Genomic DNA, 15,483 nt, shown 5'->3' on the forward strand with positions numbered 1-15,483 from the left:
GTTCACTAAAGTAGGACAATCACTGTAACCTGTGAAAAACGTTGTAATCCCTGTGTTTAGAAGCGCGTCGATGATAAATATCTTTTGTACCGAAGTCACAGTAAAACTTTAAAACGCTTAAGGTATGAAAACAGTATTATGAATGGTCTTTGTTGTGTAAATGATAGTTAGAATCTAATCTACAATTAGCATGTTCAAGTATCAGTCCCAGTAGATATATACACTCATGACGCCGAGGTCCACGATCCCAATTTTTTTTTACCAAAATATTTTTTATACAGAAACAATAAGTTTCGAGGGTACTGACACTTTTTGCTCTGGAAAAACTTTAAGGCACTCCTGAGTATTAGTCGTGCCTAATGAATAATAGTAAAGGCATGTGCTATTCTTCGTCAAAGAATAATCGAGTGTACGATTTTTGTCTGAAAGTAGTTGAGTGTATGATTCTTCGTTGGAAAGAAGTTGAGTAAACGATTATTCGTAGGGAAGTAGTCAAGTGCACGATTCTTCATCTAGAAGTAGTTGAGTGTACCATTCTTCGTCGGAAAATAATTAAGTGTATGATTTTTCTATGGAAAGTTATTAAGTGTATAATTCTTCGTCGGAAAGTAGTCGAGTTATACGATTATTCGTTGGAAATTAGTTAAGTGTACGATTCTTCGTCAGAAAGTAGTTGAGCGCACGAGTTTTCGTCGGAAAGTAGTTGAGTGTACGATTTTTCGTCTAAAAGTAGTAGTGTGTATGTTTCTTGGTTGGGAAGTAGTAGCTTGTACGATTCTTTGTTGGAAACCTCCAGCTGTACGATTCTTCGTTAGAACCTCTGGTGTACGGTTCTTCGTCAGAAGCATGTTGCTTGTTTTTTAAATAAGTGCATTTATCATGAGCTTAATAATATTTTTATTCGAAAAGTATCACACGCACTTAGTATTACATTTAGTAAGAAAACCATGCAAGAAAATCAAGATAATCAGGAAATCCAAGCAAAGCAATAAATTATAAAATAATGGAAAAAACTTTTTAGTTTACTCTCAATACAGAAATGCGCAAATATGCCCTACGTGGCCTCATACCCCATAAGAAAGCATTGGCTGTGATGGTGAAAAATACAAACTGCGTGAATAAGCCATTAATCTAACGCAGGTACCATTTATCGCAAAAAAATCAGTGTGTCATTACTTTGAGAATTTTGTAATATTTCAAAATGTGACTAATTTGGTAAAAACATTGCAAATGAAAAAAAACGACCTTACGACTTTATTTAATTAAAAAGGAAAAGCTGAGAACCCAGAAATTTTCTTATTGGTGTACATTGATTAAATATACTTTGATGTTGATTGCAAATAAAATAATTGTGATACTTAGTGTAAATTTAGAAATAACATGTTTTTCATGCTAGAAATGTATGAGGATATGCTTTAATAATAAAACGATAAAAAAAATTTAGATATAAATAAGACTTTTATTTATGACAATTGACTTAGCATCTTTTTAATCGCAGCACCTTGTTTCGATCATTGAATTCCAAAAATTATATTAGCTCTCGAAGCAAGGTAGAGTAATGGTATCCGTATTTTCTTTATATTTTTTTACGAATTTTTTATCAACTTATATAAACTCATGGACAGCTAACAACGATTTCTTTTTATTAATTGTATTTTTTTTTTTCTTTTCTTTTTTTTTTTTTTTTTTCTATTGATGAGCTTGGAACTACAAAAATTGCTAAAAATGTTATTTATACTTTTCGACCAAGGAACATTAAATAAAAAAATGACATCGTTATATTCTTTTATTTTCTGCATATTCTTTTTTTTCGATTAGAAAATAAATTATTTAAAATTTTAAAGTTCTTAATTGTCTATACTTTAACATCTGGCTCATTCCTTGAAGGAAAACGAATATACAAGACGTCATCGGAGTGAAATCCTGCCTTAATTCTTTCCAAATCACACTGATCTGGAATGTCAAACGTCATAGAGGCTTCGCTTAGTTGATTTTTCCTGGTAGCCTGAACTAATATCGATTTCCCTCTGACCTGAAAGATGACATCATTGTTCTAATTAACAGGTTAACTACGACGAAATTTGTTGGAATAGCTTTTTGTTATGATCAGATTATATATAAAAATAGTGTTGGGGCATAAACGCACCGGCTTTGTTTGTTATTGAAAAGACAGTTAAAACTGATAGATTATTTTGTCTAATTTTGCTTGTAACTTTCTTTAGGAGCATTGTATTGCAGAAGTATCAGAAGATAATTTGTTTTTTTTCGATAATCTACCAAAAAGTGGTGCTAAGGTTGTCTAACACCTATTTTTTACAAAGTGATAGCGAAAGACGCTATTCAAAATTATATATTAAAATTATATTTATCTTTTCATTCTTGCATATCATTACTTCAAAGTTAAGAATTCCGTATTTTTTTAAGAAATCGTAAGCCATGCTCAATAATTTTTATGTAACATTAAAAATGATTTCAAAAAACAATTTATTATTTTACAATTTATTTGCCTTAAACCTCATAGTATTGCTGCATCAAAGTTTTCAGATGAATTTTATTAAGGATAGCGAAAAGCTTCAATGTTGAGACAAACTTTTTTTTTAATTTTGACCTTAATCTTTTATAAAACTAAATTTGTAATAAAAAAAAAATATTATCATTTTGACGACTCACATTTGAATGTGTGGAAACCAATTTCACTTTATAGGATATATTTTTACATGAAGAAAAAAAAAAATTCAACGACATAATTCCAGCAACAGTAATTAAAAACTCATTTTTACAGTTACACAGTTAGTAATTTTTACATAAATTAACAGCATAAAACCAACTGTTATACTTAAATACTTTGACTTATTGTACTGTTTTTCGAACAAAAGGTTGCATGCATTTAGTCGTTAATGCATAAAAAAAATTAGATTTTTTTTTCCACGTACGAAAATTTAAGGTTTCCTACCAATTACTTTGGACCACGTTCCTGTAAAAAAACCTTTATTTAAGGTGCTGTCTCTTACGGTGTATCTTTTTAATCAGCTTTTTCTTCAGTTACCAGTTTGCATCCGCTTTTTTGTGAAACATATTTCTTGTAAATATAAGAAACGATGAGGAAAAAAGTGCAGTTGCATAAAAATAGTAATCAAGGATTATCGTTTAAATATCGTAGCTAGAAAAATCATGCAAGTATAAACATATGGCTAAATTCATTAAAAATACTTTGTCTTGCATGCACGGCACGACCAATCTACAAAGCACCAGCGAAAAAAAAGTATTACTTGAACAAAAGGACTGACTTTTAATAGTACTCCGTAACTTACTCCGTACTTAAAAAAAAAACGGTATCTTAAAACCCAGAAAATAGAGCATAAGACAGTTAAAGTCGTTAATAGTAACATTATGAAAAATAATTTCAAAAATTTTCTGTACACAGACGAGAATCATATTAGTGAAAGCAACAGTGATGATTTTCCCAAATCAAAAAAACGAAAAATGTAGAATATCGTTTGTTATTTGTACATGTATTTCACATAATATGACGAAATTTCAGATGTATTGGTTTTAAATGTATATAATTAAATGAAAAATCTTTTTAAAAAAATGTAGTGAATGATCATAATATGGTTTTGTGTAACGATATGAGTTTTGTATTTAGCAAGCAGACGACCAAATGCATAGTACGTCGAAGTTTTCAGGTATTTTTATATATATATATATATATATGTATATATATTTTTTTTTATAGTAATCGTTAATGAACGTAACAAATACTAACTCAAATCAATAACAAGAATTATTCTACAGAAATGAAACAAATTGTTTCAGGTTGGAAGACAGTTGGAGATAAACCATTATTATCACAAACTCTTAATAGTTAACATTAAAAACACGTTATAGCAGTTACATATTTTTCAATTCGTATAAAAATTTACTCCATTAAGTGCAATGTGTTGCATACCAGTAAAATGAACTATGTATTTGAAAATATCTACAATTTATTTATGTTGCAAAATTGAATCTTCTCAAAAATGGGGTTGAAATTAGAAAGAAAAAATTGCTTTTTCCACCACATTAAAATTCTTAGCGTTCTTCATGACTTTTCGTTCTTAGATTTGTTTCAGCCTTTCTGTAGGAGAAAAAAATTCATACCAAAGGTATTTAATTATTAATTTTAAAGAATTTTTAATTGTAAAATCTTAAAATTAATAATTTTGCAAAATTAAAACTTTGAATAGCAATTTTCGAACTTTTTTGCTCTATAACTGCGCGAAAAATAGGTTTTCTATTGTCTGACTAGCAGCAATCAAAAGATAATCAAATAAAGATCAAATTATTTTGAGCTATTTTGACACTGTGATGAAAACATAGAATTATAAATAAAATTCAGCATATAATTTAGTCAATTTTTACTACTTGTTAAATACGAAAAGAAGCTGGTGTATTTATGCCCCAAAAAAAAATTTTTATGTGTCATAATTATAGTACAAAATTTTTTTAATTACTCTTGCTGTAGTAAAAAATTTCTTATTTATCATTTTTCGTGGCTTTATCTAACTGCTTTATAGCTTATTCAAGAGATTTACTGCATACATTTTAATTACACTTAGTTACAAGAATTGCAAAAGTTAAACATTTTCTCTACTCCCGGATTATACAAAAATCTTAATAGACTTTTTTCCTTAATTCGAGGACAACCCTTGCAAAACATAAAACGTTTGAAAAATAAATAAAGAGAAGAACAAAGAAAATTTTTTTGATACTTACCATGACCTTAATTGTGTTTTTGTCATATTTAGCGCGACCAAACTCCTTCTGGAGGACCTTTTTTTATAAAACCACAATTTTGCTCAGTTTTGAGAAAGAATCTTAGAAAAAATTAAGTATGGAAATGCAATTTTAAAATCCCCATACCTTTTTGCTATCAGGTAAAAGGCGATGATCTTTGCTGCGTTTCAGGTCCAATTGCCTCGTCTCTTCAGTGGCGTTGCTGGTACAGGTTATTGGATGAACCTCACGGCCACAGAAAGAGACGCCAAACTTCTGAGACTCTTCATCATTCCGCATAATAAAATCCATCTTCTCATTTTCCTCATTATCGGACATTTTTCTTCAAATATTATGATACAAATACGTTGCTGCTGGTTGAGGAAAGTCTTTCAAGCGACTGATAAACAACGATGTGGCTCCTAATGTTGCTACTGTATGTGTCACGTTCGTGATATCACTATCGTTTATAATTAATACCTGTTATATCACGTACTCAATATTTTCGTGGCTAACTTTGTTAATGATACATGCTAGTGTGCGCTTAGGTACGGTCTTTGTTCTAGAAAAATGTCTAGTAAACTATTGTCTTGAACTTTAATGTTTGATGAAACTGTGCGTATCTGACATTACTTGATTTTATACCTTCAATAATCACTGTTGGAAGATCTGTATAAAAAGAGTTACCATGGAATATCTCAGGTGCGGGTGAGTGTTGAAAACAAAGGAAATATAACTCGTTCAAATCGTCAACTTTACAAAAAGCCACCTCAGTGTAGTAATAACGGATGTTCATTGCTATCAAATTTATGTACAAAATTTCTTGACACTACTTTGACAACGAGAAATGTCGTATTTTGTAGAGAAACATTTTCGATGGACGTACATTGTCACAATTCTTTAAAGATAAAATTGCAAGAGACGAGAAGGAAGTCTGTCTTCTTTGAAAAAGAAAACGATGTCAAGGTGTTTTTATAATACGTGAAAAAAAAGGAAGGAAAAAGATGTGAAGCCATACTTAGTCGAGTGAAGCTTGGTGAGGAATTTCTTCGATTGCTTTAGGTTATCTCTTTGTAGTAGAATCCTTTGTTCTTCATAAATACTAGGACTTAAACAATGCAGATTTTTACAAATGAGAGAGAATTAGTAACTTTGTTGCATTATTCCCATGATGTATCCTGGTAAGAAAATAATGTGTTTACATAAGACAAAAGAAAAAAAGAAGAATCTACAAAACTCAAGTCTTTATTCCAATACAACTGTCTCGCTGTGGTACACAATCTTTAAAGACTTTAAGCTAGCAAAGTCTTGGAGCTAGCAAATTTTTTTTACAATAGAGCAGGAAATATAACTTTCTTCCAGCTAAACGATTAAGCTTATCAAGTCACTTTTTAAAACTTTCTAAAACTATTTCTAAGACTAAAAGTATTTCTAAAACCTTAGGTAAGAAACTACATGCGAAAAATTCAACTATTCTGGCTGTATACTAAGAAAAGAAAATAGTTCACAATATGCAGTCAATCAAGGAACTTCGAAACAAGTAACTCGTCTACTAAAAATAATTAACATCATTAAAAATGAAAAGTCAAGGAGTTGTCTCAACTGAACGCTTAGAGTAACTTGAACAAAGCTGTGTTTTCCCAAATACTGAGGCATGGCTTTTTTCTTTTTTTTTTTTTTTTTTTTTTTTTTTGTTTGTACACTACATTAGGTCTCCAATGTATGGCATACATGGCTTTTATTCTGGATATGCCTCATTGTAGAGAAAACACAGTAAAAGCAATGAAACGCATATATATAGAGGATTTACGAAACGAGTGTAGTAAATTGCAGTTGTTATAGCTTCTGTTTTTATATCGGGACGTTGGTAAGGCATATCTCATGTAAGTAAAAAGAATTAAAAGACCTCTTGATTTTCTGTTCCGTTTACATTTTTTTTTGCAGGTGGGCTTTCGTATAACAATTGGGTGATACAATATGGCATAAATTAATTTTTGTACATATAGGATTCCCAATTCTCTTTGGAAAGGAGAAGATGATTATGTACCACTGAAACCCATCGTGTACGTTAAATTGCTGCATCAAATCTCTCGTTTTCAACGCTAATATCGTACCTTCATTTGTATATCCAGTCGAATAAGGCAGGATGATCCAGCTCGACGTATAAAATTAACAAACAGTTTATAATCATCATTACATAAATATTGACATTAAATATTAGCATGAAAAATACTTTAAAAGGCTTTTGCGACCTGCTAATTAAAACCTATATATTTGAAACTTTGTTCAATAAGATTGGAATCATCAAGTAGGAGACGATAACATATTTTCTACATGCATTTAATACAAAGACTTTGAAAGCTACTTACATCTAACACGAGTTTCTTAACTTTTTCACGATAACCAACATTTTTTCTAAATTACAATTAAAAGATTTATTTTGAAAGTATTTTTATTTTTATTTAGAGAACATGCTGTTACAGTTTTATTACAGCCGATATAATGTGACGTCTCATATTACGGCTCCGTAAAACTAATCTGACTTTAAGCAAACTTTGGCATCGAATATTTTGAGAGTTTCCTAGATGGCAGATAAAAATGTTAATGCTATCTGAGTAATAACTTTTATTCTTTCGAAAAAAATTACTTTTCAGTTGTACAAAGCTTGTGAACGAAATCAATTCAAATTTCTGGCTTTTCGAAAAAAAGGCCCACCCTTTTCATAGAATTTAAATGTGTAAGTGTAAAAAAATTGTTAAAGTCCATCAAATGACGTGGTTCTCCTTAAAAATAATATCACCATAAAAAATCATTCAACGACTCCTTACCATTTCAAAAAGCTTCGAAGTCCTAATGAAAATTCAAAACTTTTTATTCTTCCCAAAGAGTTGTTATCCCTTAGAATTTACACTTTGTTAAAGTAAGTAACGTTAGGTTTTCTATCATTTTTCACATACCTCCTCTTTTGTAACTCAACGAGTCCTTTCAAGCGCAAAGTAAATCGAATCTGATTTCATATCACGTAGGTATTAATTTACATGTCTTTACCAAACGCTCATTTTCTATAAACCATCTGCGAGAAAATCTCTCTATTGTAAACATATTGATATACGACACACACAAAATCAATACATAGTTTGAACACTCGTACATAAAATATTAGAAGAAGCCAAAAATATCGAAAACTTGTTGGTGGTGGGGGAAAAAAGCACTTGGTCGAGCTTGCGTTAACCCAAGTGGGGTAGGAGAAAAAAAGCTCGAGAGTCGAAGTAGATTGGCCGTCAAATTTGGAGAGTAGGAGCTAAGGTAGACGGTATTGGCTGCGAGTAGATACGTGGCCTCACAAAACATTGTAATTGGTAGGAGCAGTGGGTTCTTTCCATGATTGATTAGTTTGGTGTTGTGGTGGTGGTGGTAGTCACGATTCTGGGGATGGCTCAATGTATAATTTGTTTCATACTGTGGTATTGATATTGAAAATCTGTGACTTACATGATGGTTTATTTTATAGAATATTCTTCGTGGTACGCAAAGAATCATACAGAAGTTTGAATAGGAACAAAAAAATACAATAATTTTTTAAAATTTTATTTTAAATAATCTTGAATAATGCTCATATTTTTGTCTGATAGAATTGGTTTGACTTCGATTCTATAGTTATTTATGATTTTAAAAGAATCCTTTGAATAATGGTATTTGGTACATGATATTTTTCAATGTAACTGCAAATAACATTTTATAAAGAATTTAAAAATACAAATATTAAATCGGCTTTTGTACGTGTTACTGGTTATTCTAAGATTATCTACAATCTGTACTCCCCGTACTCATAATTTAATTCAAAAAATTATAGGAGTGTTATCTTTATCTGCAAAAAAAATCAAAATGAAAACTGGTACTTCAAAACATAGGCTATAGTAAATTATCTTTTGTTATAATATTTGTTGATTTTATATAAAAATACAGCTCATTAAAATAAAAAACTAATATATTACCAAGAAGTAATCGATTGAAGTATACTCGGTACTTATAAAACTGTCACATTTATCATAACAACTAAGATAATATCAAAGTTTTAACTTTAATATTTTATACTTTATTGACGATGTAATAAAAATAAGCTTTAGGTAAATTTTTATGTTAGTTAATTAGATAAGCTTTTAATAAGCTTATCAAACAATTCGTGGAAAGTATGTTATCGTACAGCGATTCGGCTCTTCCCATTAATTGATTTGTGGTTATGTATTTTTTCTATTTCCTAATGAATTTGAAGGGCTTTAAAATAAGATGGTGGCCAGTAAAGCTTTTGATTACTACGATTGTGTGTTCACTTTCTAAAGGAGTCAGAAATACTGTAAAGATGAATAACATTTTTTCAACAAATTGACAGTAATTTTGACAAAGGAAAAAAAAAAAAAACAAATACATGTATACTTTTTAATCTGATGTTTACGTCAGGTAAGTAATAATACTACAACTTCGATAAAGCTCGACAATATAACTGAAAATGCACTCCCTAAATTTAATTTTTAAGTTTAGCAATCGCTATTACAGAGGTAGTAGCGATGTAAGGAAGAAAATAATGTACGATAGTCTAATAAACAGTTTTATTTAATTTAAAGTAAATTGTCATTAATACTTTAATTACGTCATTATTATTTTTAAAATTTAACTAAAACAAAGTTTTAATTAATAGAAAGAAGTATTAAGTAAGAGAGTGTATCAACTTTTTGATTACTTAATTGTACAAAATAAATAAAAATTTTCTAAAATTATTTTTAAGCTCCTAGTTAAACTACTAAATTCTTGTACAAATACGTGTTATCGGAAAGGAAAGATAATACCCGCTTCTCATATTCTTATTGTAGAAATCAGAATTTCAGTTCAATACACAGTTAGACAATGTAAGAATCTGAAAGTTATGTTATCAATCTGGTGCAGATTGAAATTGTATTACAGTGTTCTTAAACTATTTAATTATTTAGAGAACTTCAAGTGTTTCTGATAGTTAAATAATACAATAATTTGTGTACATGTAACTCTGTACACAATCAGATCTGTACCTCACAAAAAGTGTAATAAGCATTGTAATCGTAACAGAGAATATTTTTTCCAACTTTAATCAGTGTCTATCGTGCATCACGTACGTGTGTTTTACGACTTATTTAAAGCTTGTGGTGAATATAAAATATCAATTCATGTTGTTTTTCGTTGCCCAAGAAACGGCCTCGTATTTGTTCAAACATGCCATCGCTACCGTTAAATATTAAAATGCATACACACCCACAAATTACATATGACTTTTAATTTCCAATATAAACCCAAAAACTGCGTTTGATCAATAAAATGATGTTCTTACCAACGGGACGGTGCCTGATTCAAAGGACAGATTAGAGAAAAGGGAAGGGTGAAACAAAAACACCTGCAGGACACGTACCTCGCACGTACCGATAATCGTAAATATATTATAAGCAGAGCTGCGTAGTAGAAGTTGGTAAAAGTGAATTGTCATGCTTGTTGTAAGCATCAGTACTGACACATGATATTTAAGAGGATCGAGTTTTTTATTCTCAGCTCAACAGCTTAGCTACTTTGTCGTATGTCGGGAAATCGAGATGAGTTATCAAGGATTTTGGATATAGGAAGGAAAAAGCTCCTGAAAACATCAGAAGGGGTGTATATAATTATATACGTCCTTAACCACAGGAAAAAAGGGTGGGTATATTGGAGGAAAGTTTTGCATGTTAATATGTAGAATAAAGCTTTATTTTTGCATTTGGTACTATTTTTTAGAACCGACTTCTAATGGCACGTTTTTTTAAGTTGTAAGGTTGTAGCTTTAAAAACGTATGCAATAATTAAGTTCACATCAACAGATGTGTAAATATATGTAAATTAACCAATAACAACAGACAGGTAAAATAGTACATGGTATATATTGAAGTAAATCGTATCATAAAGTCATGAAAAATAATGGGTCGAATTATTATGTAACATTTTTCTGTCCTTCAGCAACATTTACTTCTCGTGTTCATAGACGTACTATGTACAAATTAACATTACTGTATGAAATTCAATATTATAGAGCTTTCTTTCTTCGATTTCAAAGTACCTAGTATAGTCTCGGTTTACTTAAGAGCATGAATCTGTATGTGATTATTGACTTGTTCTCAACACATAATATATCTATACCAATCATCATACTAGGCAGTACGGAGTTCAACATAAAAGCACCAACTTCTTCATAAATACCTTATTTTATCAATCACCAAAGTTACATTTGATACGAATTTTCGAAAAGTGCATCTCAAAATACAAAATAAAGAAAAATTACGGTAAAACTTATAATATGTAAAGAAAGAGGCTGTGACTTCAATAATATTTAAACAAATTTTTGACTCGTATTTATTATTTATTCATTCAAGATAGTTGAAGATGTTGTTAATCTTCTTTTACACAATAGGTTTTTTTTTATACTTTGGAGATATTTTTAGCCATAAGTCTAAAATAAAATGCAATTTTTAAATTCATATCAAAACATCTTAGACTTAAGGTTTTGTCAGAACTGCACCTTACGTATCAAAACTAAAAAAAAAGTTTTTATAAAAGAACTTTGTAGAAATTGCGGTTTTTAATATGTCAACAAAATTTTGGTACAAAAAATAAATAAAGAAATAAAATAATGCATTAAATATTAATGTGGATAAAAGTAGGCACGTCTGTTTGGCTTAAGAGTTTTGAATCTGAAATCCGAAAGCAAGTTAAAAATGGTCATACTTACGATTATTAAGAGGAATAAAAAATCTTAGAGGCAGAGAGTAATCAACTGTAATTGTATGGTAAATAAGATTATCTGCTATTAAAGTATTGATTCGTTTTTTCATCGTTTTTTAATCGGTTGGCCGTGAATTTTTAATTACTTATTTTATAACACATTTTCTTGAACGATAAATATTTCACGTGTAATGTGTGCACAAAAGTGTGTGCTGATTGACAAAATGACAAAGAAGCTTAATAAATTTTTTGAGATCTTAATGCTTTGTAAAGAGATATTTTTCCATTCGACAAGAGCCAACTGACAGTGCTTTAACTTTCAGCAAATAATAAACTAATACCAAGGAAAAATATAAAATAATTCGTGCTTGTACTCAATGCTCATTTTTCATGAGTGTAAGTTTTGCATTTTTCTAATAAGCAAAAAAATTTTAGTTACAACCTGAGGCCTAGATTCCTTTAGTACCAAGTTCATTATATATAATAATAGTTGAACGAAGGGGCAGTATCTTATTTTACTAGAATGTAATTCAAACTGTATTAATAAGTAACGAGTAATACAATATACCATCGTATTTACTAACAACAATATCAGTACATGTTGCAATAATGTAAATGCAATATAGTGCCAATTACATGGACATTTGTTTGAAAACTACTTAAATATACGAATAATGGTAAGGCAAATAAAAAAGGCAACATTTTTACATTCATTACTAAAAAATTTTAGCTTTTTCATTTATATGAAAATATAAAAACGTAACAGCTGTTTCATTACACTGTACCTTTCTTCGTGATAGAGGGTTACATACTAAACGTATTCTCAAACTCCAAGTTCTTGTCTCTATTATTTTCTTTACCACCATTTTAAAAAAGGTTTTTTATTAAATAAAGACCACCACAATCGATTACTAAAATAAATGGTTGACATTGTTTGGTTTTTTTTAAGATATATGACTATAGCGGTGTTTAAAATCATTTGATGAATAAATTACTCTTACAGGGCTTTAAACTTCTTATAAAAAAAAATACAAACAAATAAACGTTTAGTCAATAAACTGGTGTAAATCATCTAGTGAACTGTTTTATAAGTAATTTTAGTCACTGGCTAATTTTTTTCATTACTAACATACCTTAGTGATCAAATAGATTGAAAAATTAAAAAGTTTGTTATAAAAAATTTAATAATAGTGAATAATAAATCAAAAATAAAAAGTAGCTTTATCCAGATACCTTTTTCCAGAAGATCTGCGGAAACTTTTTTGGCAGCATCCAGTCGTTCTTCAGATAGGCGGAAAGGGCGCTTAAAGGTTGGGCGTCCTGTGGTGCTGATTGAGTGCTTCACTGGTAGTCCTGGGGGCTGGACAGAAGTGCTGCTTGGCTTGAACAGGTCTGCGAATTCTTTGCACAGCTCAGCATACTTTTGTACGAAGGTGCTACTGTTTTCGTAGAAATGAGTGACTGTTGAAACCGATTACAGAGGCATCCTGTCAAGGACTCCCTACAAGGCGAGGCCGCTGGGGGGTCTGTAAGCCTGGCGGCTTCAAGATCGAGTAAGAGCCCGTAATTCATCAGAAAATCCGCACCAATAATACCGTGTAGCACGTTGGCAATGGTGAAGGTGCAATTGAAATCTCTTCGGAGACCTAGGTTGAGCGACAGCTTGTGTGTGCCGAAGGTCTGGATAGTCGACTGGTTGGCGGCGTATAGCATGATTGGCTGCTGTGGTAGCTTTTCTCGGACTGTTGACATTAGCAAGAGCAGTAGGACCGAGCCAGTGTCCACGAGAAAGCGTAGGTTAATGCGCTTGTCGCACATGTGTAGGCGGTTTTCAGTGGTGCGTATGCTCACCTCTGCCACCTGATCCAAAGGTGGCATTAAGCGTTTCCCTGTCCCAGTGCGATGGGTGCACGGTAGGAGCAGGGCTTCATGCAGCGTATGGCTGCTGCTCCATGCTTGTTGTGGTACCAGCACCGGGAAGGCGAGGTTGGCGTGGCTGCGGGTGACTGAGAACGGCCTCGGCTGTGGGAGCGGAAATTCCGTCCATGACAGTTGTTGTTGTTATTGTTGTTGTTGTTGTCGTTGTTGTTGTTGTTGTTGGTGTTGTTGTTGTTGTTGTTGTTTACCGTGGGCTGCTCGAGTTGCTGGCGTGTAAGCGCGGTGAAGTGCGCTTTTGCGAGCCTAAAGGCGGCGACTTCCTGAGTGAGGTCCGGATGTCCGGCTTGACCTGTAGGGAAACTAATGGAACGTGGTGCGTGACTCACAGGCATTACAGAGGTTCCGGTTTTCAGCAGTTTATCAGCGGCCTCTGCGAGCTTGGGCATGTCAGCGTGTTCAAGCACTCGAAGCAGCATGGCAGCGTTAGGCGGTAAAAGGTCTAGCCACCTGACCTTGAGGGCTTCGTCTGTAAAGTTGGCACTAGCGTGGCTTTTGAGGTTGCGCCATAGTTGAGATGGTTTCATGTCACCAAGCTGTAGACCTGAGAGCACCATTTGTAGCTGCTTCTCGCGCGAATCGGACGTCCTAGAGAGAATTGCTTCTTTGATTGTCGTGTATTTGTCAGTCTCAGGCAGGTCGCTGATGATGTCTGCAAGCTGATCAATGGCGTCGCTGTCAAGTAAGCTGACGATGAGGTTGTACTTCGCTGCATCGTTGACGACATTGTGCAAAAGTCTCACATATTTTTTCAAGTTTAACAGGCATGGATTCAAAATTTTCGGTAGGGCCAGAGTGCATGAGCTTAGCGTAAAATTTAACTCTCAAAATTTTTAATGGTACAACTTCGACGCAGTAAAAAGAGAACGACATTAACAGGAATCTTTTAGCCTTTGAAAATCATAGTATTTCATGGCTGCAAAGTGAAAAATAAAACGAGCTTTGAATGCCCAGGAAATCAAGATGCCCCTGAAGAAAACCACCAATGCGCAGTTTTTAAAAAATAAATTAAGTTGGGCCAGCCTATTTGCTTGCTTATTAAAAATAAACGTGTAATTAACATTATTGAGAGAAATAAGGAAAGAAATGCTATATTCTAAAAGCTTGAGGGAATTTTAATAAAGCTGATGTCAAGTGGAACTCTGCCACGAGTTAAATTGACGAAAATACCTGTAAAATAAGGTGGTCTTTCGAGCATATTTAATTTAATACATCCCTTTAAAGTCTCTTAAAATTTTTTGGGTACGTCTTTGCATGAACTTGTGGCAATAAGCGTAAAAATCTAAGCCTTCGGCACTTTTGAGATTAAGAATTAAAGTGTGTTCAAACAGATGTAACCACATCTTATAAGTGATAATTTTTTCGATGGCCATAGCTGCAACGATGAAGTTACCCCCACATTTGATACAGCCAGATTTGTAAAATACAACATCAGTAGAGTCTAACTACTTCCAGAAAAATTTTTTTACGAACTACCACAGAAAAAGTAGGTTTCCACACAAAAATACACTCTCAAGTATTATGAATAAGTCACCAGCATATAGGGAAAACATAAACACATCTTGTATTACAACGCTATACGTAGAATCAGCGTTAAATTGAAGCTGCCGCTGACGTTGCTTTTTGTTGTTGCTTTTATTCCTTATTATATCACCACAATGTTGTTTTTAACCATATTAAATCTTAAATTATAGTTGTACATGAATTCAGGAACGATCTTGAAGAAAATTCGTAGGATTTATACGCTTGTACTCGTATTATTTAAGTAGACAGTAAAAGATTCTAATACGCTTATCTAACAATGGATGCCAAGTGCGTAACTACATTATTTTGGTTCTGTCTGTTCATTGCTTTGCTGTTATGTATTTTTTCTACCCCAAATTAAATGTTTATTACTTGAAAATTAAGTGGTAGCTAGTGAATTATTTGATTCTTATTTTGTGATGCTATTTTTTTCAATGTTTCGAAAAATGTTTAAAGTGCAAATAAGCTTTTTTCAAAAAAATTACAGTATTTTTA

The 15,483-nt window shown here is 31.9% G+C and overlaps 2 protein-coding genes across 2 annotated transcripts; both read right to left on the reverse strand.

Moving 5' to 3' along the window:
- Window positions 1–1,855: 1,855 nt before the first annotated feature.
- Window positions 1,856–5,169, reverse strand: LOC149375462 (uncharacterized). The gene is made up of 3 exons (XM_089589135.1): window positions 4,903–5,169; window positions 4,756–4,812; window positions 1,856–2,032 (listed from the first exon to the last, which is right to left on the reverse strand). Exons 1-3 carry the CDS (start codon window positions 5,092–5,094, stop codon window positions 1,856–1,858), a joined length of 426 nt encoding a protein of 141 aa, XP_089445261.1. The 5' UTR covers window positions 5,095–5,169.
- A 7,701-nt stretch (window positions 5,170–12,870) lies between these two features.
- On the reverse strand, window positions 12,871–14,662 carry LOC149375463 (uncharacterized). Its single transcript, XM_089589136.1, has 3 exons — window positions 14,635–14,662; window positions 13,656–14,173; window positions 12,871–13,551 (listed from the first exon to the last, which is right to left on the reverse strand). The coding sequence occupies exons 1-3, from the start codon at window positions 14,660–14,662 to the stop codon at window positions 12,871–12,873; spliced, it is 1,227 nt and encodes a 408-aa protein (XP_089445262.1).
- Between the last annotated feature and the right edge of the window lie 821 nt (window positions 14,663–15,483).

Source organism: Copidosoma floridanum, unplaced genomic scaffold (assembly GCF_036245765.1).
Source record: "Copidosoma floridanum isolate Cflo_tuat_1 unplaced genomic scaffold, Cflo_Japanese_pri ptg000007l, whole genome shotgun sequence".
Taxonomy (NCBI): Eukaryota; Metazoa; Arthropoda; class Insecta; order Hymenoptera; family Encyrtidae; genus Copidosoma; species Copidosoma floridanum.

Coding starts and splice junctions, on each gene's coding strand:
- LOC149375462 (XM_089589135.1), bottom strand. CDS start 5,094: ATGTCCGATAATGAGGAAAATGAGAAGATGGATTTTATTATGCGGAAT. Junction 4,813..4,902: donor TTTTACCTGATAGCAAAAAG/GTATGGGGATTT, acceptor TTATAAAAAAAG/GTCCTCCAGAAGGAGTTTGG. Junction 2,033..4,755: donor AAAACACAATTAAGGTCATG/GTAAGTATCAAA, acceptor GTCATCTTTCAG/GTCAGAGGGAAATCGATATT.
- LOC149375463 (XM_089589136.1), bottom strand. CDS start 14,662: ATGCTCGAAAGACCACCTTATTTTACAG. Junction 14,174..14,634: donor AAGACCACCTTATTTTACAG/GTATTTTCGTCA, acceptor TCAACGATGCAG/CGAAGTACAACCTCATCGTC. Junction 13,552..13,655: donor AGCAACTCGAGCAGCCCACG/GTAAACAACAAC, acceptor CCGCTCCCACAG/CCGAGGCCGTTCTCAGTCAC.